The sequence below is a fragment of the Hyla sarda genome, chromosome 7 (genome assembly GCF_029499605.1).
Source record: "Hyla sarda isolate aHylSar1 chromosome 7, aHylSar1.hap1, whole genome shotgun sequence".
In the NCBI taxonomy this organism is placed as follows: Eukaryota; Metazoa; Chordata; class Amphibia; order Anura; family Hylidae; genus Hyla; species Hyla sarda.
In genome coordinates this window covers 24,657,388-24,683,944 of record NC_079195.1, presented here as the reverse complement: position 1 = coordinate 24,683,944, position 26,557 = coordinate 24,657,388, and the positions used below count along the sequence as shown (strand labels likewise).

The window sequence follows — 26,557 nt, the reverse complement described above, 5'->3', positions numbered from 1 at the left end:
ACTCCTCTACACACCTGTCTCCCATGTACACTTTTCTGCACCCCTCTGTTACACCCTTTACACCTATACGCCCCTTTATTCCTCTTCATTTGTAAAAGGGGAATCTGGAGGCTGATGCTAGTAAAGTGCAGAACCGAATAGATTTGTTCTGCAGGTTTAACGGTGAAGAGTTGTGGCTGGAAGAGATGGTCAGGACGGCCGGACCAGACAGATATATACATTTTTCAAGTACATAAAAACATCTATTAAAAAAAATATTACTCCAGTCCTGCCGTGTATATCGCAGCATTTCACAGTGTCTTCTCAGTTTATGTGTTTTACTCTTTTGACCTTTTAATAAATACTTTTGCACCACACTTAGCCCTTTGGATTAATTATTTTCCACCATTATAGTGAGTTTCACAGTATTCCTGTAGGTCTGGTATCTTTTTGCTTGCGCTTTGTTGCACCTTTGACATTTTTAATATTTATTGCAGTTTGACCCATGTGCTCTGTGTACTTTACCTTTGCGGCCGTCTGCCCATTTTACATTTAATTTACACAGTATTTTCTTTTATTCGCCACTAGTTTTTAGTTTATTTAATTTAATTGATGTACCCTCTATTCACATGACACAATCCAATTTCATTATTTGTGTGTTTATTTTTTATTTTTTTTAATCATTTTTACATTGTGCCTTATTATTTATGAATTTTTATCATTAATAAATAATCTTCACATTTTACCATATTTATATAATAATTGATCTCCTTATTCCTTTTTGTCCATCACATACATTATGGTTGTCGTCTTGTCTGTGGTGTATTTCTCGGCCTGTATGCTCGGCACTGTGCACTTCCTCACCGGTCCCCTTTGTCATTAGGTCCCTACAGCACTATCTTCTTCTCTCGCCTTCTCTACGTTGTTCCGTGTTATGTTATCTTGCGCACACGTCACTTTTCATCCGGCTGTAGAGATCCATGACACTCGTAGGCTCTGGCTCAGAACTGACAGCAGGGAATAAGTCACCACAAGGCAAGCTGCAGGGAAGTGGGGTTTCTCTATAAACATGTCGCTAATATTGGGGGCAGAGGCGGCTCAAGACTTTTTGAGGCCTTCGGCGAAAATAAATCTGAGGCTCCCCAAACGCGATAAAAAGAAGAAGAAAAAAAAAGTGAGCAGACGATATTAAAATTAACTGTATAAATTTCATATTTTAAGGCAAACTTTAATATATATCCTAACCTCACTATTCACAGCTCTTGAAATCTTATTTTTTTAATTAAATTATTCTACAAAATAACTATACACAAACATTGGGTATAGATAAAAAAAAAATGTGTCTGACTACTAAGTTATTCTTGTTGGTGTCTCCTAAAACTGAAATAAAGTTGTCAACAGGGTATTCAAAGAACACCATAGAATTAGGAACACAAATGTGTATTCCTGACCCTGTAGTGGTAAACTGTTTAGCTCCCCACATCCCCTTTAAATTTAGAAAAAAATGTACCTTACCAGCCACCCCTATGCAAATCAGCTCAAATGTACATGGTGCGCTCTCACTTCTGAGCCTTGTTGTGCGCCAGCAGAGTATTTTACGTCCACATATGGGGTATTTCTGTACTCGGGAGAAATTACGTTACAAATTTTGGGGGTCTTTTTCCCCAACTTTACCTTTTCATAAAGGGTAAAAGGAGAAAAAGCCCCCCAAAATTTGTTAGTCAATTTCTCCCGATTACGGAAATACCCCATATGTGGTCCTAAACTGTTTCCTTGAAATACGACAGGGCTCCGAAGTGAGAGAGCACCATGCGAATTTGAGGCCAAAATTAGGGATTTGCATAGGGGTGGACATAGGGGTATTCTACACCAGTGATTCCCAAACAGGGTGCCTCCAGCTGTTGCTAAACTCCCAGGCTGCTAGGACAGTCAATGGCTGTTGTTTTGCAACAGCTGGAGGCTCCGTTTTGGAAACAGTGCCGTACCTGATGTTTCTAATTTTTATTGGGATGGGGGGGGCTTTGTAGGGGTATGTGTATATGTAGTGTTTTACTTTTTATTTTGTGTAGTATAGTGTAGTGTTTTTTGAGTACATTCACATGGGCGGGTTCACAGCGAGTTTCCCTCTGGGAGTTTGAGCTGCAGCGGAAAATTTGCTGAATCTCAAACATGCAGGGTGAGACTCGCTGTAAACCTGCCCATGTGAATGTACCCTGTGCAAACCTATTTCAAAACTCCCAGCATGCCCTTTGGCTGTCCGTGCATGCTGGTTGTTGTAGTTTTGCAACATCTGGAGGGCCGCAGTTTGGGGACCACGGTGCAGTGGCCTTCAATCTGTGCTATTCCAGATGTTGCAAAACTACAACTCCCAGCATGCCAAGACAGTCCAGGAATGCTGGGAGTTGTAGTTCTGTAACATCTGGCCCTTCAGATGTTGCCAAACTACAACTTCCAGCATGCCTGGGCAGTCTGGACATGCTTGGAGTACAAGTTTTGCAACATCTGGAGGGCTACAGTTTGGACACCTCTACTTAGCGGTCTCCCAACTGTTCTCCTCCAGTTGTTGCAAAACTACAACTCCCAGCATGCCCTTCGGCTGTCTGGGCATGCTGGGAGTTGTAGTTTTGGAACAACTGGAGACACACTGGTTGGAAAACATTGTTTCCTAACTCAGTGTCTCCCAACCTGTGTGCCTCCAGCTGTTGCAAAACTATAACTCCAAGCAGGCCCAGACTGCCCAGGCATGCTGGGAGTTGTAGTTCGTCAACATCTGAAGGGCCAGATGTTACAGAACCACAACTCCCAGCATTACTCGACTGTCTGGGCATGCTGAGAGTTGTAGTTTTGCAATATCTGGAAGAGCACAGATTAGAGACCACTGAACAGAGGTCTCCAAACTGCAGCCCTCCAGATGTTGCAAAACTACAACTCCCAGAATGCCCAGACAGCCAAAGGCTGTCTGGGCATGCTGGAAGTTGTAGTTTTGAAACTCCTAGAAGCAGCAGTGAATATCACTTTACGGCGTTCTTCACTGCTGCTTCCAATTGCCTGCCACTGCCTTCTAGACTTGCCTGCCGCCTCCACGTATGCCTGCCGCCGGTCCCCGATCCTTACTGCCGCGCCGTCCCAGCCAGTCCCTCGGCAGGTATGTGCCACGGCCCCCCGCAGCTCCCTGGATGATCCTCTTCCCCTGCTCTGCCCGACTTCTAGGGGAGGGCAAAACAGGGGGATCTGAACTTTAACCCCCCCCCCCCAGTCAGCAATCACTGTGATTGGTCCACAGGGTCCAACCACAGTGATCGCTGACCAGAACCATCCACAGATGGTCCTTGGGGGGCTTGCAGAAGTTGTCCTCCGCTGGTAACAGCGGGACTTCTGCCAGTAACCCTTGCGATGCCACACATTGCCGGGTTAACTGCATGACATATATAAATGTCATGATGCGCGAACTACCTGCACATCATGACATTTATATATGTCATTCTGCGGGAACGAGCTAATTACACGACTTAGGCGGCCGCGAGGCCCCTTTTAGCGTGAGGCCTTAGGTGGCGCCAAAATCGCCTAATTAGAGAGCCGCCTCTGATTGGGGTACAATTCTTGGAAATGACCTGCCAAGGGGAACAAGGTTGGGAACCACTGCACTGTACTAAAGAAACCAACTGTAGTTAACCATATTAACTCTATTACTAGATGGAGAACAATATGGTCTTAGTGGACTGATAATATACTGGATGGAAAGGGCATTGAATAAAGGAGAGGCCACTGATGATGTCATATGAAGACGCTGTAAATAGTGCAAAATGACTTCTAAGGGTTTCTCATCTCTCAACATAGTCTTTCACATCAGGAATTTCAGTCTCTTAAAACCCTGGAACACGACAATCATGTTGTTATAAAACCCTCAGATAAAGGGGGCGATCTTGTTCTATTAAATCATGACGATTATGCTAGGATGTGCCTCCAGATCCTCAGGGATCCAACTACCTATCAAATTTTGGACTCTGACCCTTATACTAAACATCACAAAGAACTTAAATCTATATTGCTACAAGCCACAATGATACATCTCATTGACGAAAAGGATTTAGCTTTCCTATTGCCATCTCACCCTCGTTTGGCCACAATCTTTGCATTTCCTAAGGTCCACAAGGGCCTGTCTCCTTTAAAATATAGGCCAATTGTTTCTGGAGTGGGTGATCTAACCCAAAATATCAGTATCTATCTTGATCAACTCCTTTGTCCGTTTGTGTTAACGCTACCATCATATCTCCGAGACACAACAGACTTACTTTTGAAACTTGATGGCATTGTGTAGGACGATCATTACTGGCTCTGTTCGATTGATGTCGAGGCTCTATATAGTTCCATACTACATACAGCAGGCCTGGCAGCAGTGCAATTTTACCTGAAGGGCAGAAGTGTCCATCTAGTCCCTCATAACGAGTTTATTGGATCGTTACTTACATTCATCTTGACACAAAATGTTTTGTCTTCAATTCTAAGATTTACCACCAGCTCAGGGGCCCGACAATGGGGAGCCCAGTGACTCCCACATATGCCAATTTGCTCCTGGGCTGGTGGGAGGAGACAGTCGTCTTTGGTGACCCCCCCCCCCCCCCCCCCAATATCAGGATCATATTGTGTTCTGGGGAAAATTTATAGACGACATAGCTATCATTTGGTCTGGCTCATATCAACTCTTTGAGGAATTCCTTCTGACCCTAAATTCCAACACAATCAGTCTCAGATTTAACTATTGTGGTAGGCCTCTGGGGTAGGGGTAGTGTAGTCAGGGTATTACTTTAGTATATCAGGGGTTAAGGTTAACCCTATTGTTCATGATGCCAGGCTGAGGGCTAGTATGCTGAGGTAATTCTCCAGGCTTTCGCCGCCCTTCACATTAACGATAGGTGCATGCAAATAATAACTGAAGGTCCACAAGGTAGCTGAACTTGAACTTGGATAAACTTTACTTAAAGGCTTGCGATACATCCAATAAACAGTAACAGTCTCCTTCAAACAGTCTCTATACACTTCAGTGACTGACAGTTGTTGCGGACATTGACTTGGGTTATAAGTCTCTGAATTTAGGGTTAATTGCGAAGATCCGTCCGGATTTAGGGGATGGATAAAGTCCGGTGATCTTGCAGAGTGCTTAGGAATTGATACACTCACGGTTTAGAAGAGATCAGCTGTCGCCGCAAGGCTCAGGCCTAAACTCACTGATGACAGCAGCGCAGATCCTTCCCTGTCAAAAGCCCAGGAACAAGAGAGATGCTTACTGCTTGGCAGCACAGGAACAAGAGAGATGCTTACTGCTTGGCAGCACAGGAACAAGAGAGCGATCAATGGCCGCCGCGCCCCTTATATGGGCAGGGGCGGGGCCATTTTGATTGGTCCAAATATCTGTCACTCACCGTTACAAGGAATGATGGGAGCAATACGTCATAGGGACCTCCAAATGTCCTTAAGCAAAAAACCATATAGTTTACCTGATCACCTGACCCGCAGGTCCTGCTACGCTCCGTACAGGTAATTAACCAATTATATACATTTGTACAATTATACTTATATAAATCCTGAATAAACTGTTAGTTTAGTGAATACCTAGATGAGAGGTAACAAGGGGAGGACTAGATAAGACCTCCATACAGGTACCGTATAGGATGCGGTACCGGGGCACCGCACTATGAAATCAACCAAAAATTCCTTGACTTTCCTGGACGTCCACCTAGAACCTAACAACACAGGGGGTATTGGCACTAAAGTGTTTAGAAAACCCACTGCAGGAAATAACCTGCTACGGTGGGAAAGTCCCCATCTGAGACCCCTCAAAGGAGGCATCCCAAAGGGCCAGTATTATAGAATTAGAAGAAATTGTTCATTAGAGAGTTCATTCAATACTGGAGCCCAAGAGATGAGAACAAGGTTTAAAGGGGTACTCCGCCTCTAGACATCTTATCCCCTATCCCTAGGATAGGGGATAAGATGTCAGAGTGTCGGGGTCCCACTGCTGGGGACCCCCGGGATCTTGGCTTCAGCACCCCGCTGTCATTACTGCACAGAGCAAAGTCACTCTGTGCGTAGTGACAGGCAATTCAGGGTCCGTAACATTGTGACATCACAGATCCGTGACGTCACGGCCCGCCCCCTTAATACAAGTCTATAGGAGGGGGCGTGGCGGCCATCACACCCCCTCCCATAGACTTGCAGGGTGAAAGCGGGGTGCTACAGCCAAGATTGCAGGGGTCCCCATCAGCGGGACCCTGCGATCAGACAACTTATCCCCTATCCCAGGGGTCGGCAACCCCCGGCACGCATGCCATGAGTGAGGGGCTCAGGCTAGAGATGCGCTCGCTCCGCTAATGGGGATCCAGGACACTTGTCCTGGATATCCAGGCGAGCGAGCGCCGCTTTAAGCTGTGTGCGCACACGCACACACAGCTTATGTCTCCTCTCAGTGTGAGCTGCAGGAACTGCAGCTTCACTGAGAGGAGACCTGTGACCTCTGCCCCCTCGCAGCGCAGGCGCCGATGACGTCACTCATCGGCTCCTGCACTGTAGTGGGAGAAGATCGCAGCCCCCTGTGCTGCCCAGGAGATCCCTGCCTGCATATAGGTGAGTAAAAGTTTCTTTTTTTAAATGGGATAGGGGGCGTGCAAGTGATGATGGGATGGGGGGTGTAAGTGATGATGGGGGGTGCAAGTGATGATGGGGGTGCAAGTGACGGGGAAAGGGGGTGCAGGTGACAAGGGGGGTGCAGGGGAGGGGGCACAGATGACAGGGAGTGGGGATGATGATTTAAATGTGAAGGAGAACTGGCTACTTGCCTACCTGGCTACCTACACAATGATAGGGGTGTGAGTGATGATGAGGGCGAAGGGGGGTGCAAGTAATGATGAGGAGAAAGGGGGCTGCAAGTAATGATGAGGGGGAAGGGGGGTGCAAGTAATGATGAGGGGGAAGTGGGCTGCAAGTAATGATGAGGGGGAAGGGGGGTGCAAGTAATGATGAGGGGGAAGGGGGCTGCAAGTAATGATGAGGGGGAAGGGGGGTGCAAGTAATGATGAGGGGGAAGGGGGTGCAAGTAATGATGAGGGGGAAGGGGGTGCAAGTGATGATGAGGGGGAAGGGGGTGCAAGTAATGATGAGGGGGAAGGGGGGTGCAAGTGATGATGAGGGGGAAGGGGGTGCAAGTGATGATGAGAGGGAAGGGGGTGCAAGTAATGATGAGGGGGAAGGGGGTGCAAGTAATGATGAGGGGGAAGGGGGTGCAAGTAATGATGAGGGGGAAGGGGGGGTGCAAGGGATGATGAGGGGGAAGGGGGGTGCAAGTGATGATGGGAGGAAGGGGGGTGCAAGTGATGATGAGGGGAAAGGGGGGTTCAAGTGATGATGGGGGAAGGGGGGTGCAAGTGATGATGGGAGGAAGGGGGGTGCAAGTGATGATGAGGGGAAAGGGGGGTGCAAGTGATGATGGGGGAAGGGGGTGCAAGTGATGATGGGGGAAGGGGGGTGCAAGTGATGATGGGGGTTGCAAGTGATGGGGGGTGCAAGTGACGCGGAGAAGGAAGGTGATGTTGACTGGGAGGGGGTGACAGGGTGGGGGCTGATGATTTGGATATGAAGGAGCACTAGCTACTTCCCTACCTGGCTACCTACACAATAACCTGCCTGGGTACCTACCTTATTAATTTTCTTGCTACATACCCACCTACTTAGCCACCTGGCTACCTAACTACATAGCTACTTACCTACATAGCAACCTAATTACCTAACTACCTACTTGCTACCTAACTACCTACCTATCTATCCAGGTACCTACCTACATACATATATAGCTACCCATTTACCTACCTTGCTACCTACCTATGAACTTACCTCCATGTCTACTTACCTACCTGCATAGCTACCTATGTAGTGTCCCAGTACCGTATTGCATACCGTATCTTGTATGGTGGTCCCCAAAGTCAGAGTTACTATGTTCAGGTAGGGTTCCCCAGGTGGGACAGCCCTAGTCGCCTCTTTTGTAGTGTTTAAATGTATATATTTAACATAATGTATATTAGTATGCTTACTTTGGTAGCGTCGCAGGACCTTCAGTCCTGTGACTATGTTAATTCCTTCATGGTGTGTTGGAGGACCTTTGGAGGTCCTTGGGTCACATGTTTACCCATAACTCTATGTACAGAAGATTGGCAGTTGTTATGGACCAGTGAGCTCTAGTCCAGCCCCCTGCCTATATAAGGGAGCTGTAGCCAATGATTGCTCTCTTGGGTTGCTGCTCTCGTGGATGCCGGACTTTCAGTACGGATCTTCGCAACTTTCAAAGACAAGCCAGGCCAGTAGCCTACCGGCCTCAGCCTGAAACTAAACCTTGAGTTAAAATCTCAATCCACGCTAAAGCTAGCGTGACTACTGGACCAAATCTAAACCCCTAAATCCAGTGGATCACCGCAACAATTACCTTCCTAAGCTCAATAGGCTCATGAGGTCCCAACCACTTGTCAAGCTCTAATAGACTTTGTTATATGGACTGTTCCTGTTCATTATTGCATAAAATCTTCAGTAAAAGTTCCGACAAGTTTCTGCAAATCTCCGGTTGTGGACAATCAATTATTTCCTATCTCCCTATCGCTCTTGGGAAGGGTGGCGGTAGGACAAGCATGCAGAGAATAGCCCCCACCCTGGCATCACGAATAGCAAGGGTTAAGCAAGCACCCTTTAGTAACCGCACAGCTACACTCCCATATACCCTACAACCCCCAAGCTACCACACCTACCTACTTATATCCAAGGAAAATCGCAGCTCACCAAAGTATAAAGTGCAGAATTCAGTGCAGTTTATTCCATTTCAAACAGTGTTACAGAGCAGGATACGTTTCGTCGCCTCTCATGCTTGACAAAGGCGAAGACAGGTTGCTGAAACGTAGTTTGCTCTATAACACTGTTTGGAATAGAATAAACTCCATCGAATTTGGCACCTCTGGGGACTACACTGGAAAAATGCAAAAACTAAGATGTTTGTCCTGCAGATGCTGCAGTGATGAGTTTTGGCTGGAAGAAGTCGTCATGGTGGTCTGAGCCAGAAGGAGAACAGAAGGAAAGAGGACAACGCTGACTGTAAAAGATGCAAAATGTGAGTCAGTTAATGTAACTGTGTGTATATTATTGCACAACATGACTAGGGTCTAACCTTATGTAAAGGTGGGAGGGTCTGTATTGTGGTGGGGAATGATTCTGGGGTCTGTATTATGGTATGTGGTGATTCTGGGGTCTGTATTATGGTGGGTGATGATTCTGGGGTCTGTATTATGGTGGGTGATAATTATGGGGTCTGTATTATGGTGGGTGGTGATTATGGGGTCTGCATTATGGTGGGGGGCTATTCTGGGGTGTGTATTATGGTGGGTGATGCTTCTGGGGGCTGTATTATGGTGGGTGGTGATTCTGGGGTCTGTATTATGGTAGGTGGTGATTCTTATGTCTGTATTATGGTGGGTGGTGATTCTGGGGTCTGTATTATGGTGGGTGGTGATTCTGGGGTCTGTATTACACAGGTCTGAGTTAAAATGGTTGTTCTCACCGTAAGGTCCTTGCAACGATAACAATATATAGGGACAATTCTGTAAAAAACCCACCTTGTGACAAGCCACACACCCCCAAACACCACCCACATAAAGCCACACCCACATCAAGCCACACCCATATCAAGCCACACTCATGTTGCCGGCACACCAAGCACAAAAAAATTTGGGCACAGCACTACCAAAAGGTTGCCTACCCCTGCCCTATCCTTTGGATAGGGGGTAAGATGTTTTGGGGCGGAGTACCCCTTTAACCACTTAAGGACACAAGGCGTACCCATACGCCCCTGTTCCCGAGTCCTTAAGAACTCAGGGCGCACCGACGAGCGATGAGGACCAGACCGGGATGCCTGCTGAAATCATTCAGCAGGCATCCCAGCACGTCGCCGAGGGGGGTCCTGAGTCAATTCAGTGCGGCGATCTGCAGCGATTCTGGGTCATACGGATACGTGACCTGGTGATCCGGAAAATAAGGGGTATCGGGGGTGTCCAAGACTGGGAGCAGGGGGCTAAAGCTTGGTTTCCCCCATTCTGCCCACCCATGGTAGTCCTAGCAGAACGGGAGAACAGTGGTGTGACCGGCGGCGGCGATGGAGGTACCTTACCGGCAGCGATTGGCGGCGACGGGCGGCCATCCTCTCCCTGGTGTGGCATGCGGTGTGCGGCGATCTTGCTGACTACGGAAACTGGTGAGTTGTTGCCTAGCAACATCTAGAGGGTTACAGTTTGGGGACCACTATACAGTGGTCTCTTAACTGTAGCCCTCTAGATCTTTGCTTTGTAGCCCACAGAAGTTTGCTGTCTGGGCATGCTGGGAGTTTTGTAAGATCTGGAGGGCCACAGTTTGGAGATCACTGTGCAGTGGTTTCTAATCTGTGGCCCTCTAAATCCTGAAAAACTACAACTCCCAGCATGCACGAACAGCAAACGGCTGTCTTGGCATGCTGGGAGTTGTAGTTGCGTACCTCCAGCTGTAGTATAACTACATCTCCCAGCATGCCCTTCGGAGATCAGTACATGCTGGGAGTTGTAGCTTTGCAACAGCTGGAGGCATGCTGGTTGGAAAATACTGAGTTAGGTAACAGAACCTAACTGAAGGTTTTCCAACCAGTGTGCCTCCAGCTGTTGCAAAAGTACAACTTCCAGCATGCACGGTCTGTCAGTGCATGCTGGGAGTGGTAGTTTTGCAACAACTGGAGATTTTCCCCCCATGTAAATGTACAGGGTACATTCATACGGGGGGAGGTTTACAGTGAGTTTCCTGCTTCAAGTTTGAGCTGCAGCAAATTTTCGCCGCAGTGCAAACTTCTAGCGGGAAACTCACCGTAAACGCCCGCCCGTGTGAATGTACCCTAAAAACACTACACTACACTAACACCTTTAGGGTAAAACACTACGTATACACCCCCTTACACTGTCCCCCCAATAAAAATGAAAAATGTATTGTACGGAAGTGTTTCCAAAACGGAGCCTCCAGCTGTTACAAAACAAAAACTCCCAACATTTCCGGACAGCCACTGACTATCCATGCATGCTGGGAGTTTAGCAACAGCTGGAGGTACCCTGTTTGGGAATCACTTGTGTAGATTACCCCTATGCCAACCCTATGCAATCCCTAATTTAGTCCTCAAATGCGCATGGCTCTCTCTCACTTCGGAGCCCTGTCGTATTTCAAGGAAACAGTTTAGGGCCATATATGGGGTATTTCCATACTCGGGAGCAATTGCGTTACAAATTTTGTAGGGCTTTTTCGCCTTTTACCCATTATGAAATGGAAAAGTTGGGGGCTACACCAGCCTGGTGTTGCCCCCATAATTTTTATTTTAACAAGAGGAAAAAGGATAAAAAGACCCCCAAAATCTGTAACCCCAGTTCTTCTCAGTAACAAACCATATGTGGATGTAAAGTGCTTTGCGGGCGAACTACAATGCTCAGAAGTGAAGGAATACCATTGGGCTTTTGGAGAGAAAATTTGTCCTGAATTGAAGGCCTCGTGTGTTTACAAAGCCCCCATAGTGCCAGAACAATGGAACCCCCCACCCACATGTGACCCCTTTTCCGAAAATGTACCCCTCACAGAATGTAATAAGGAGAACTGTGAGCATTTCCGCCCCACAGATGTTTGACAGATTTTTGACGCGCATTGATGTCTTTCCGGCTCTGCACATTTAAGAAATCAGGCGCGCTGAATGCAGACAGTTTCATCCTTATTGAGGCACGGCGGGATTGTGTTCCAATAATCTGATTATCGGGTTATTACTGTTCCTTATTACCTTTTGTCCCTCTGCCTATATGTTTTTTCATGTAATCTGATACTTTGTTACACTTTATAGCGCACCATGGAGATCTGCATTCTTCTGGAGCCAGGTATCCTATATCATCACGGCCTTGAATCCTTCCACACATGTGGATTTCTATGTTGTTATCTTGGCAATAGGTAAGTGACAATTTGTCACATCTTTGTGCCACTTGTGTATTGGTATCCTATCAGGGTCACTTATGGTCTGTAATCGAGATGAGACAAAATTTGATTGGGACAATATTAAAAACGGCTATTTCTGGACTACAGGGACTACAGAGAGCACGTCACTCGTCACTGATGTCCTCCTCAGGTTCCTCAACAGGTTCCTCAACAGTGTCTGCTTCAGGGCCCTGAACCCTGGCAACACCGCCTCCTATGTCACCCTCCTCATCACTACTTGCCCGCCTAGCGGGGGAAGCGGCAGATGCCTCCTCCACTTCTTGAGGAAAAAATCCTGGATACCTGGCGCAATCCACTGAAGGACTTAGTCCAAGCAGGTGGTATATTAAGGTAAGTTTAATAATCAAGGCACAGACGCATTTCGAGGTGGCAACCTCTTTCTAAATGTGAATATGGCATTACATAGAACAGACAGGTAGACTGATTTAAAAGACATAAAATGGCGCCAAATGTTTGTGACGTCACTAACATTTGACTCCATATTACGTCTTTTAAACCAGTCTACCTGTCTGTTCTATGTAATACCATATTCACATTGAGAAAGAGGTTGTCACCTTGAAGCGCGTATATGCCTTGGTTATTAAAATTACCTCAAAATAACACCTGCTTGGACTAAGTCCTTCTTCAGTGGATCACTCCAGGTGCCCGGCATTTTTTCCCCACTTACCTATACACACTCTACTATTCGGCCCGGAGTATCCGTGATGCCGACTACCGGGAGGCAGCACCACCGAGATCTATACCCTAATGCGCTATAAGTTGTTGTGTCTTGGAAAACACAACAACCAAAGGTGAGCAGTTTATTCAATGCAATAATTCTCGCATCACCTTACAATACTGCTCTATGGGAAGCTCTGCTTATCTTTTCTGCCTATAGCCTCCTCCACTTCTTGGCTGGGCAGTATCTGCTGACTGTCCTCTATTAGATCGTACTCAGTGAATTGTGGAGCTGAACCCACAGCACAAGATACTTCTGTAGGGGAGGGAGCAGCATAGAACAGAGGCAATGGGAGGACAGGGACTGCTCCCGGGCCATGCCAACTGAGGGTTGTGTCTGAGGAACCCACCGAGTATTTGTCTAGAACACCAGCAGGTGTGTACTTTTGATTGTCCTCTCACAGTATCTAGGCCCTTGACAGATTAACATGTACAAAATAGTACACTACTTAGATGTAGGTATGTAGTATGCACTTATGAGGGCAAAACAAATGCTCTACTCTACACTTCAAAAATTATTTGAGTAAAACACCAGCCGGTGATTACTTTTGGCTGTCCTTTCACAGTATTTAGGCCCTTGACAGGTTAACAGGCACAAAATAGTACACTACTTAGATGTAGGTATGTGGTATGCACTTATGAGGGCAGAAAAATGTGGCACAGTACGCTTACAAAAACATATTTTAGTAAAACACCAGCTGGTGATTACTTTTGCCTGGACTTTCACAGTATGTAGGCCCTTGACAGATTAAAAGGTACAAAATAGTACACTACTTAGATGTAGGTATGTGGTATGCACTTATGAGGGCAGAAAAATGTGGTACAGTACGCTTAAAACAAAGTATTTTTGCGCAACACCAGCAGAACACAACAGTGCTGCAGCACAAAAAAGCTGTGTACTAAACACAAAATTTCACTCCGTCAAAGACTATTAGGAATGGACTGCTGGGTATTATACCGTCTACAGGCTAGTATAACCAGCAGCTGATTTGTTGTGGAACAAAGACACAGCATTGCGCTGAAAAATTCTTCCTGCCTTCTCTGCTAAGGTTTATGAAGTTGAGTCAGCTTGTGGAAAATGTATGAGGCAACACACAACTCTCTGCCTCTCGCTGTAATATAATGCTGAAGAAAGTGACTGAGAGGTTAATGGCTGCACTAAAAATCCTTTTAAGTAAAAAAACACTGCTCTCTGTTCACCAGAACGCTAATGTGACTAGGATGTGAAACGCTGCTGGAAAAAGCTTTTCTGTGTAACACACACACAAGAATGTCCGTCCTATCTGTATGCAGTGTAATGAATTATATGACGAGCCGCAAAATGGCTGCTGAATATATAGGGCTGTGACATCACAGGGGTGACTGGCTGCTGATGCATGTGATTCAGGGTCATCCCGCCTACTTCCCTTCCCGCCTTGCCTTCTCAGCGTTCCTTGCCTCATGTACTGACATGTGGATCTGCCATTTTAGATTCTCTGGAGTCTGGACCGCAGTAAATGGAGTTTAATGAAGCGATTTGCGCGATAAAATCGCTGCGGTATTCACATTCGTTGCGAATTGAATATTTCATGAAACCGTAACGAATTCTGGTTTGTCAGCTTCGACTCGCTCATCTCTAATTATACTTATAATTTGCGTGGCTCTGTTACAAAGTACGGCTATTGGCTATCTAAGATACATCTAAGAGCCACTCTACTTATCACCACGCGTGCAACAAGTGCTCCATGATCTTCAATAAAAAAAAACAATGCTGCCTGTGGCTACCATAACAACTCTATACAGTCAACTAATTCCTGCTCCATGTTGATTGGTCAAAAATGGTAATGTGATCTTATTTATATTTGATAGCGGCTCCCAATGTGGATCTTGTGTATTATCATTCTCCGATTGGCTGTTGTGCTGCGTGACCGTTTTTACATTTGGACACTGGCTTCCGTCCGTTGTAGCAGTGTCCTGTGAATCGTCATGACAACTTATGAGGTTATAAGGTATTTTCAAGCCTATTCTAAGCCTGACAGTCAATTTCTTTGTGATTACATTTTAATGTTTTAAATCTGTGTATTCCAATGTATTAGTACACATATGGTTAATTGTTTTATATGCCCCCGTTAACCTTTCATTCATGTTATTTACATTTATGTTAATCCTGCCCCTTCATTGTGACTGTGTTTGGTGCCCTCTTCTCCTATAAATGCCTAAGCTCTTACATGTATCATGTATCAGTAATCCGAAGAAGGGAGATAGACCTCCCAAAACGCGTCATTGCCATACTTGAATTTTAAGATTTAGTTTATTGAGTCAATAAAATTGATACATTTATTAAAACAATGTTTTCCGAGAATCTAGGTCAGCACTAGTTTCAGCATGTGCCTTTTTCCTTAATTCCCATGATCTGTTTACCAGTATCTTACTCAGGACACCAGAGAAGTCAGTGACGGCCCGCAGCTCTTTGAATGAGCACTACCTGCTTATAAGGTTATACGTACAATGACAGCTTTCACTCAAGGAGGGGGGGGGGGGGCTCACAGGATAGGGTCGAACCCCTATTGTTATTCAGTTTCCCACCATTGTTTTCTCTATTCACTTTTTCTGAAACAAGGAAAGAATTTATAAGGGTTGGGTCACATGTAACGAATATGCAGAATATTTTATGCTACGGATCCGCGGGTGACCCGACCCATAGTGTGCCTCCAGCTGTTAGCCACCCCACCTTCCGCACCATGCCCGCCCCCTGGCCTGCTCACAGCAACAATCCACACAGCTCTACGATGAGAACACTGAGAGTACCCTGTGTTGCTGTTGGGAGCAGTGTATTGCTGCTGCAAACAAGCCAGGGGGCGGGGAGGGGGTTGTCAACAGCTGGAGGCACACTATGGGTTGGGTCACTGGTGGATTTGCAGTGTAAAATACACTGTGGATCCGTTACGTCTGACCCTACCCTTGAAGTGATGAAAAATATTGGCATATATCTGCATACTGTTTTTTTTTTTTTTTTTTTTTTTGGCGTCCCATGGATCAACACTACAGGGTAATAAGCAAATTTTTGGTAGTAAATTATAATCCATATAGATTCAAATAATGTCACCTTATACATATAGAGTACAGGAAAACCCTGGAAGGCTGCAGCACAGGAACTGTATGTAATACCATGTGTGTGGTGTCCCAGCACCAATGGCTGTCCTGTGGCTTCGGACTGCTTTGGGCTGCCTGGCAGCACAACTGTTGGGCCCACCAAAAGACTTCTCATTATATTAGTTATGTTATGTACTTTATTGAGTAATATATTTTTAAAATGAATTTGGTTGTTGTTACCTTAATGTATATTGTTTATACATCACTGTGCCTTTAAGCAGAGAGCGGTATGAGCCTTATGTGACCCCTGCCTGCCAATGGGAACCCCTAAATTCTTCCCCATATAGTGTAGTGGGAGGAGGAGTTGCCCCACTTGAGTTCAGTTCCAGTTGATCGTCTGAGCAAATTTGGTAAAGGTGTAAGGTGTGGTGTGTGGTGCTCACGGGAAGGTCCAGATCAAATTTATTCAATCCGGTCACTCTGCAAGGATCATCCGCATGGTGGAAGTTCATGCCCTGGCGGAGGAGGCTACAATACCTTTAAAGAATCCTAGCTACCAGGATCAGTCTACAAGTTTATCAAGTCAGTATCAATTCATTTGTAGAAAGTACCACAAGTCCCAGCAAGGCAACAGGGCTCCCAAGGGGTTACGCTGCATCCTCTCACTCTATACCATACTGTCCATGTAATACCATCTGCTCAATAAAGACAGTTATCCATAACCTGATGTCAGTGTGTTCCTTCACTCCCTGTGTCTGGCCCAGGAGAAGCTCCAACCTCGGACCGTGTATAGGCTAATGGTGCCCTGGCGTCATGAAGTGATAAGGTATTTTCCCTACATCACCCGTGGTACCACACATGCATATTAATGTGGGCCCATTTGTAATAACCTGGACAAGACCTTCAATAAAACAACACAATATTCAGGGTGAAGAATTACTACTAATATTAACATAGTGGTAATGTTACTCTATCCCCTTCTTCCTGCTGCTAATATCTCCACCTATAGAGCCAATAATTCTTCCACCTTCCATGCTACATTCCATCACATCATGTCCGACATTACAAAGCCAATAGGACATTAAAGAGAAGAAGACAGTCTGTTGTTGGCTTTACGTTTTTATTGACACTTTAGCTGCTATAAAGTTGTAAATGGCAAAAATAATAGCAGAATAAACATAAAAAACAACCAGAGGAAAAGATGTTTAGTTGGCGGCAACGGTGCTGGAGATCCAGGAGTTGTAGTTGCAGACCTTGGTGTAGACACCAGGATAGTTCCTGAGGGCACAGCCATATCCCCAGGAGACAACACCCTGGAGCTGTCCATTGCAGACCACGGGTCCACCGGAGTCACCCTGAGGAGATACAGAGAGAATATTAAAATTTTAATATGATTACTATTTTACATTTTTATTCTAGGAAATTGAACAAAACAAGAATAATCTTTCTCAAATATCTTAGAAGTCTCTAGAGATACATGGGGAGAACCCCTGTTGTCTTTCTAAGTTGATGTCCCTTATTTTCTTTTTGTATAACCATAAATCTCCTAACCTTTATGACCATTATGAGTAAAATATATATGTAAATGATTAAGGACAATGTATTATTTTTCTATTAGAAATTAAACAAGAAATGGCTATAATGATAATGATAATAATAATGATATTTTAAATATTACATAAGAAATTTGGGTATAACTTTTCAGCTTAGATCTTATTATCATTAATATGGAATTCATAAGACTATGAAGAAACATTACCTGGCAGGAATCCTTGCCTCCTTCCAGATATCCAACACAGATCATGTTGCCGGTGATCTCTCCGGGGTAGGCGTTGCTACACTGGGAGGCGGTCAGGATGGGGGCGTTCAGGCACTGCAGGAGGTTGGGCATGCTTGCTGGAAGTAAAAGAATATAAAAGGTTATAATATTGAATTTTTAATGAACACTTACATCATTTTAGGATCCAAAGTATTAAAACATCATTATTTAGGATAGCCAACATCTACTGTATATAAGGGTTATATAAGGGTTACTCTGCTCCCCAGCGTCCGGAACTCAATGTTCCGAATTCGGGGGACGGGCTTCTGTGTTCACGTCTGCCCCCTCATGATGTCATGTCCCGCCCCCTCAATGCAAGTCTATGGGAGGGGGCATGACGGCTGTCGCACCCCCTTCCCATAGACTTTCATTGAGGTTTAAGAGTCTTACATACACATACATGTTCTTTTAAACAGAGAAGGGAAAGAAAGTCAGACACCTCTGGAGGCAGCTTATTTCCCTAAATTACCGACTAAATGGTCAAGCATGGTAAAATCTAACATCCCCGACCTGCCATTGAGATGCAGTTGGGAGGCCCCTATATGCGTTAAATGATTGGCTGATCCTACCTAAATCGGTGGGTTTAGCCAATGACACAAGAGTGTGTATGGCCAGGTTTATAGGATGATTTCTACTAAAGAATAGCTTATATTTACTCCAAAACACATCTTTTGTCCCATCAGGTTATAGATCAGTTCTAGATCAGTTTCTTATCATGGCACAAGGCCATATAGTTCTACAAGCCCCTTTTTGTTTGAAATCATGCATCAGACCACGCTCCTATTCTGCAAAGTTTCATTCTGACCATTCTTGGTACGCTGTTATAGGTGACATAAAATTATAAGACTATGCAGTCAACTAATATAATTTATTAGAGTAAATTGCAGACAATTTACACTATAGGATTGTGCCACCTAAGGTAGCAACCATAGTATTCCACTCACCACTGACCAAATGTTCTTCACCGTACTGAATTATGACTTACTTCCACTGCTCAGGGTGTTTCCCCATCCGGAGATCAGACAACTGGTTCCAGCAGAAGCGCAGCCAGTGGGCAGACCAACAGCCTTGACGTAGGAGTTGAGGGTGGCGGCAGAGGCCAGCTTGATCAACAGGATGTCATTGTCCAGGGTTCTGGAGTTGTAGCTTCCATGTCTGATGACCTTGGCGGAGTTGATGAACTGCTCGGTGCCTTCACTGGTAGCGATGTTGTGTTCTCCCAGTCTCACCTGAAAGCTCCTAAATGAAAATATGGAACAGTAAGAAGACTGAAGACTATAGCTCTTAAAGAGATACTCCACTGCAACAGTGTTCTGAACATTCAGTTCAGAAATCTGGGTGCGGGTTGCTGGGTCGTGATGTCACGGCCACACCCCTTCAATGTAAGTCTATGGGAGTGGGCGTAGTGTCACAAGGGGGAAGAATCACACTTGCACACATTAATTTCTAATATAATATATATGTCACTAAAAATATATTAGCTTGTCTTCTCATCTGTCTGCACTAAATACAGAGCTGGTATCTTTCGGGTAACAAACAACCAAAGAACTCCTTAAGAAAACTTGTCATTTTTCCATGACCATATTTAGCAAAATTGTCCTTTTGTTTGGGTTTTTCTAATCAATAGTCATTGTCTCTTCAATTCATTCAATTCAATTCTATGTGGTTCCTTCAACACTGAAGATCACCTCAGCAACTGCACATTAAAGTCTTCTACTACTGTTCCCTTGGTTGGCGCCTATACTAGAAACAGCTGTCGGTTTACCTCAGGTCATTTTTGAGTGACAATGGACCTTAAAGTTCAGTATTAAAATGGTACTTGTAAAATCAACTGGTGCCAGGATATTTAACAGATGTAAATTGCTTCTATTTAAAAATCTTCACCCTTCCAGTACTTATCAGCTGCTGTATGCTCCACAGGAAGTTTTTTTTCTTTTTAAATTTCTTTCCTTTCTGACCACAGTGCTCTCTACTGACACCTCTGTCTGTCTCAGGAACTGTCAAGCGCAAGAGAGGTTTATTATTGGGATTTTCTCCTGCTCTGGACAGTGCCTGAAATGGACAGGGGGGCCAGCAGAGAGCACTGTGGTCAGACAGAAAAGAAATCCAAAAAGAAAAGAACCTACTCTGTAGTATACAGCAGCTGATAAGTACTGGAAGGATTAAGATTTGTAAATAGAAGTCATTTACAAATCTGTTTACCTTTATGGCATTAATTGATTAAAAAAAAAGAATGTATCTCTTTAACTTTTTAGTTTGCTACACTGACACTTTTACCCTTCGGGGTAGACAGATTAATGCTGTGATGAGACCCTAACCTACAATGAGCCATTTAATGCAGTTGTAATACCACAAAGGGCCTTCGAGACACCTCAGACACACAGGGTGAGATTACATGTTTTCTTCACCATCTTATGGCTTCCCTCCAGATCATAGAGGCATCAATGGCTCCAACACAATAAAACATGCAACATTGTTCTGTGGTTCCACTTAGCTAATAGGCGACTTCAACAGAAAGGTTTAGTCTTAGGTTGAATAGAAGTAACTTACGCCTTGTAGCAGTGAGCAGCAGAGATGACCCAAAGGTTGTTGATCAGGGATCCACCACAGAAGTGGTAGCCGGAGTTCAGAGACACCACGTAGGGGACGGAGTTCTTGGTGCAGGTGTAACCTCCTACAATCTTATCATCATCCTCAAAAGCAGCTGAGAAGGATATAATGGACCACGTTATATACTCTTACTATTGGTTTCTCATGAATATTCCATTTTAGAGAAATTAAATGGATCATCAAGGAAAAGAACAGAACCTCAAACCTAGTAGAACAGAAAGATGTCGGAGGAACTGGAAGGAAGGACCCACAAGACTCACCAACTGCTCCGAGGAGCACACAGATCAGAAGAAACTTCATGGTGGATCCGAGATTAGTATGGAGCGTGAATGACTGATATTTATACCCAAAAACTTATCAGGAAATCACCCCCTACCCCCTCATATCACAAGGGAAAGTTAATCAATATCCACATAACCTAAAATATACATGGTAAACTATGGATGAAGGTCACTTTGTTTTGAATGTTATGTTCACCTACTTTTTTGTAGCCTTGAGGGATAACCTATCATCGGTATACAATGTGTTTAGCGTTATTTGGATGTGTTTCTGTAATGGTTACATTTAGTTGTTTTGGTGCATGATCATGGCGTGCTTTGCATGGGAGTGATCACATATGTCTCAAATTCCTCTTAGACCTAAAGAGTGTTTTTTTTTTTTTTTTTTTTTTTTTTTTTTTTATGGGGCATTTGTTGAATTTTGTCATTGAGAGCAATTTTCTTTTTTCCAATAAGAGATATGATTGAATCTTCCATTATTTGTTTCGGATTCAATTTGGCAGATCTTACAGATTAAATTAGTCAGATTCCTTACAGATTCAGATCAAAATTTAAAATCAGAAGTACCCTGATTGAAATATGATTGCCCACTCTAAATATTACGGTCAGTGGTCCTCACTCCTTTACAGTACACTGCGCAGGTAGGGGTGAGGCTGGTGCCAGGGGCATACCCAGAGCATTTGGCACCCGGGGCGGACCCTTTGCTTGGCACCCCCCCACCCGCACCCCCCCCTTTAATTACACCCCACCCCCCCTTAATTACAACCCCACCCTTCCCCCTTTAATTAAACCCCCTCCCCCCCCCTTAATTACACCCCCTCCCTCCCCTCCTCCCCCCCCCCTTAATTACACCCCCTCCCTCCCCTCCTCCCAGGGGCGGACTGACAACACTCGGGGCCCTGGGACCAAAAAAACAAGGGCCCTTGCTAGGCTCCGCAGCTCGTCAATCTTCTGCCACGCTCCTATTCCACCCAAATCCCACACACACAATAAACTAAAATTTATATAGGTAAGAAACAACGTAGGTAAATTTCCATGACCAATAATACTGGTATACAAGGAGCAAATATATAGCACCACACAATAACTGGATAATACTGCCATAATGTACTGTATAAAACCACTATACACAGACCACTATACTATAAAGGATCTGTATAAGTGATTATATGACAAGTGCAATCCAATGTGGTCCAGCTCGCTCCACCAGCACACCCCCGACACGGATTCGCACCCAGCCCGGTGCACACAAATCCAGTCGAAAAGAAGCAATCCAGCGTGGGTGAATAGAAATCCAGGTACCTTTTTTCAGCATTTAATCCATTTTTACCCCACTTACAGTGGTATGGCAGATTCATAGATGATCTCCTCCTCATTTGGAGGGGTGATATGTCATACCACTGTACTTGGAATATATAAATAATAACCCTTTCAACCTGAAATTCCCATAGGAGAATTTACACGGATCAAGAGGAATTGCAGTCGTTCCACTGTCTGTGAGTCTCATTGCACCTACCTATTCCCCCCCAATTCACACAGGTCAAGCGCATTATCAACAGACACCTTCATTTCTTCAGACAGGATGAAACCATAGCTAAAATACTGTCCAAAGGCTGTCACATAGTTCCTAAAAAAGCTAAAACCTTAGGTGATATTTCATCTCCAAGCCTGGTTCTGTCAAACACAGGAAACAGAAGCAATTGGTTAAATAATAGAGGATTTTTTAAATGTGGCGGCAGGATTTGTAGAACATGTAATTATGTCAAGTTGTGCACGCAATTTTCTGATGCAGAGCCAATCAAAAATTATCATATAAAAGATTACATCAACTGTAACCACCATAATGTAATTTATGTCATTGAGTGTTCACAGTGCCAACTCAAAAATGTAGGTTCAACCACGAGAAAATTGAGAGTTATGGCGCTGGATCCTCTCCATGACATAACCAGTAATGCCATCCGAAACCGATCGGCAGCATCTTTACATTTTAAAACTGTTCATGGTGGAAACACTAATTATTTTCAGATATATGCCATAGAGCGTGTTCACATAGGGCCTCGTGGAGGTTGTGTGCCGCGAAAATTATTGGAACGTGAAGCATTTTGGCAATTTACCTTGGGCACAAGTGCACCGAAGGGTTTAAAAAAAGAATTGCTGTTCCATTATTAACGCTGCACACATCATATACACGTCTGTTAAATATAAAAAAAAAACACAGTTTTCAATAACAAATGTTATATTTGTATGTTTTATGAATCCATTGTGTTATGTTACTGTGTCATGCTATACCAAAGCCATTCAATATAACATCGCTTACAAGTGTACTGTTTTAGCATTTTTGTACTTTTACTTACATTTTAACTTATGTATTGTATCAGTATCCTCGCTCTGTGCTCGTGTCAGAGGACGCTGTGTAGTGTGATTGGTGAAGAAATGTTCCATCCACTACCTGTCCGGTACTTAACTGACACCTGTTCAGAGGGATGACACCACTGACGAAGGGTGCATCCGCCTGAAACGCATCTGATCTGCTGGTTGCCTGTACTGCTTTTACTGTGAATTAATAAAGTCTGGATTTCTATTCACCCACGCTGGATTGCTTCTTTTCGACTGGATAAGTGATTATATACAGGACCATATGGCGGTAGATATCAGCTGTACACAGGATGTGTATACCATATAAGCGATTACAGTTAAATTTTGGGACTCACAATTACATATTTTCTGATCAGCGGCATCCTCTTTCCTTTTCTTCTCCGTCCGGATAAGACCGCCATGTGGATCTCTTAACATCTGCAGGACTCTGCATTGTTTCCAGTGCTCTCCCCTCCTCTACAATCGTTCTATCTATAGACCCACAAACTGTAATAATGCCCTCCTTGGTGTCCTGCACAGTAAAAGGGCATGTAGGTAGGTAGCTAGGTAACTAGGTAGGTAGATCAGGAAGCCAGATATGTAGGTAGGTGACATGTTAGGTAGGTAGGGGGCTAGCTAGGTAGTTAGGCAGCCATGTATGAAGGCAGGTATGTACATAGTTTGGTAGCTGGGAATGTAGGTAAGTAGTTAGGCCTCCAGGTATAAAGTTAGGTAGCCCCCCCCTTGTCTGTAGGTATAGGCAGCAGAGTTAACCCCTCCCCTTCCCTGTAGGTATAGGCAGCAGAGTTAGCCCCCCACCCTTCCCCATAGGTATAGGCAGCAGAGTTAAACCCCCTTCCCAATAGGTATAGGAACAGAGTTAACCCCCCTTTTTCTTTAGGTATAGGCAGCAGAGTCCCCCCACCCCCTTTCCCCGTACCTATAGGCAAAATTACACACTCCCTCCTCCTTTCCCCATAGGTATAGGCAGAGTTCCCCCCCCCTTCTGCATTGGTATAGGCAGAGTTACCACCCCCCATCTTCCCCATTGGTATAGGCAGAGTTACCCCACCCCCCCTTTCCTCCCCTTTCCCCATAGCTATAGGCAGAGTTATGCCCCCCCCCCCTCTTTCCCATAGGTATAAGCAGATACACCATCCCCTCTTTACCATAGGTATATGCAGTGTTACCCCGCTCTTTCCCATAGGTATATGCAGTTACACCCCCCCTCTTTCCCATAGGTATATGCAGTTACATCCTCCCCTCTTTCCCATAGGTATATGCAGAGTAACCCCCCCCCTCTTCCCCATAGGTAAATGCAGAGTTACACCCCCCCTCTTCCCCATAGGTATATGTAGAGTAACCCTCCCTTCCCCTTTTTCCCATATGTATATGTAGTTACATCCCCCTCTTTCCCATAGGTACATGCGGTTACACCCCCCTCTTTCCCATAGGTATATGCAGTTACCCCCCCCTCTTTCCCATAGGTATATGCAGTTACCCCCCTCTTTCCCATAGGTATATGCAGTTACATCCCCCCTCTTTCCCATGGGTATATGCAGTGTTACACCCCTCCCTTCCCCATAGGTATATGCAGAGTAACCCCCCTCTTCCCCATAGGTATATGCAGAGTAACCCCCCCCCCTCTTCCCCATAGGTATATGCAGAGTAACCCCCCCTCCCCCCTGTTCCCCATAGGTATATGCAGAGTAACACCCCCTCCCCCTAGGTATATGCAGAGTAACACCCCCTCCCCCCTCTTCCCCATAGGTATATGCAGAGTAACACCCCCCCCATCTTCCCCATAGGGATATGTAGAGTATCCCCCCTCCCCCTGTTCCCCATAGGTATATGCAGAGTAACCCCCCTCCCCCATAAGTATATGCAGAGTAACACCCCCCCCTCCTCCTGTTCCCCATAGGTATAGGCAGAGTAACACCCCCCTCCCCCTGTTCCCCATAGGCACATGCAAAGTAACCCTCCTCTTCCCCATAGGTATATGCAGAGTAACACCCCCCCCTCTTCCCCAAAGGTATATGCAGAGTAACCCCCTCTCCCTCTTCCCCATAGGTATATGCAGAGTACCCCCCCCCTCTTCCCCATAGGTATATGCAGAGTAACCCCCCTCCCCCATAGGTATGTGCAGAGTTACACCCCCCCCTCTTCCCCATAGGTATATGCAGAGTAACCCCCCCTCCCCCTTTTTCCCATATGTATATGTAGTTACACCCCCTCTTTCCCATAGGTATATGCAGTTACCCCCCTCTTTCCCATAGGTATATGCAGAGTAACCCCCCTCTTCCCCATAGGTATATGCAGAGTAACCCCCCCCCCTCCTCCCCATAGGTATATGCAGAGTAACCCCCTCTCCCTCTTCCCCATAGGTATATGCAGAGTACCCCCCCCTCTTCCCCATAGGTATATGCAGAGTAACCCCCCTCCCCCATAGGTATGTGCAGAGTTACACCCCCCCCTCTTCCCCATAGGTATATGCAGAGTAACCCCCCCTCCCCCTTTTTCCCATATGTATATGTAGTTACACCCCCTCTTTCCCATAGGTATATGCAGTTACCCCCCTCTTTCCCATAGGTATATGCAGAGTAACCCCCCTCTTCCCCATAGGTATATGCAGAGTAACCCCCCCCCTCCTCCCCATAGGTATATGCAGAGTAACCCCCCCTCCCCCCTGTTCCCCATAGGTATATGCAGAGTAACACCCCCTCCCCCAGGTATATGCAGAGTAACACCCCCTTCCCCTGTTCCCCATAGGTATATGCAGAGTAACCCCCCCTCCCCCATAAGTATATGCAGAGTAACCCCTCCTCTTCCCCATATGTATATGCAGAGTAACCCCCCCTCTTCCCCATAGGTATATGCAGAGTAACCCCACCCCCCTCCACCTGTTCCCCATAGGTATAGGTAGAGTAACACCCCCCTTCCCCCTGTTCCCCATAGGTATATGCAGAATAACCCTCCTCTTCCCCATAGGTATATGCAGAGTAACACCCCCCCCTCTTCCCCATAGGTATATGCAGAGTAACCCCCCTACCCCCTCTTCCCCATAGGTATATGCAGAGTAACACCCCCCCTCTTCCCCATAGGTATATGCAGAGTAACCCTCCCCTCTTCCCCATAGGTATATGCAGAGTAACCCCCCTCCCCCCTGTTCCCCATAGGTAAAGGCAAAGTAACACCCCCTCCCCCTAGGTATATGCAGAGTAACACCCCCTCCCCCCTCTTCCCCATAGGTATATGCAGAGTAACACCCCCCCCCCCATCTTCCCCATAGGGATATGCAGAGTATCCCCCTCCCCCCTGTTCCCCATAGGTATATGCGGAGTAACCCTCCCTCCCCCATAAGTATATGCAGAGTAACACCCCCCTCCTCCTGTTCCCCATAGGTATAGGCAGAGTAACACCCCCCTCCCCCCTGTTCCCCATAGGTATATGCAGAGTAACCCTCCTCTTCCCCATAGGTATATGCAGAGTAACACCCCCCCTCTTCCCCATAGGTATATGCAGAGTAACCCCCCTCCCCCCTGTTCCCCATAGGTATATGCAGAGTAACCCCCCTCTTTCCCATAGGTATATGCAGAGTATCCCCCCTCCCCCATATGTATATGCAGAGTATCCCCCCTCCCCTATAGGTATATGC

General features: G+C 45.5%; 1 protein-coding gene across 1 annotated transcript; it reads right to left on the bottom strand.

Annotated features, from left to right (window-relative positions):
- Window positions 1-17,039: 17,039 nt before the first annotated feature.
- On the bottom strand, window positions 17,040-20,575 carry LOC130282402 (trypsin-like). Its single transcript, XM_056530623.1, has 5 exons — window positions 20,530-20,575; window positions 20,210-20,363; window positions 18,641-18,898; window positions 17,600-17,732; window positions 17,040-17,195 (listed from the first exon to the last, which is right to left on the bottom strand). The coding sequence occupies exons 1-5, from the start codon at window positions 20,567-20,569 to the stop codon at window positions 17,046-17,048; spliced, it is 735 nt and encodes a 244-aa protein (XP_056386598.1). The 5' UTR covers window positions 20,570-20,575; the 3' UTR covers window positions 17,040-17,045.
- Between the last annotated feature and the right edge of the window lie 5,982 nt (window positions 20,576-26,557).

Coding starts and splice junctions, on each gene's coding strand:
- LOC130282402 (XM_056530623.1), bottom strand. CDS start 20,569: ATGAAGTTTCTTCTGATCTGTGTGCTCCTCGGAGCAGTTG. Junction 18,899..20,209: donor GCTGCTCACTGCTACAAGGC/GTAAGTTACTTC, acceptor ATTTTCATTTAG/GAGCTTTCAGGTGAGACTGG. Junction 17,196..17,599: donor GAGGCAAGGATTCCTGCCAG/GTAATGTTTCTT, acceptor GTATCTCCTCAG/GGTGACTCCGGTGGACCCGT.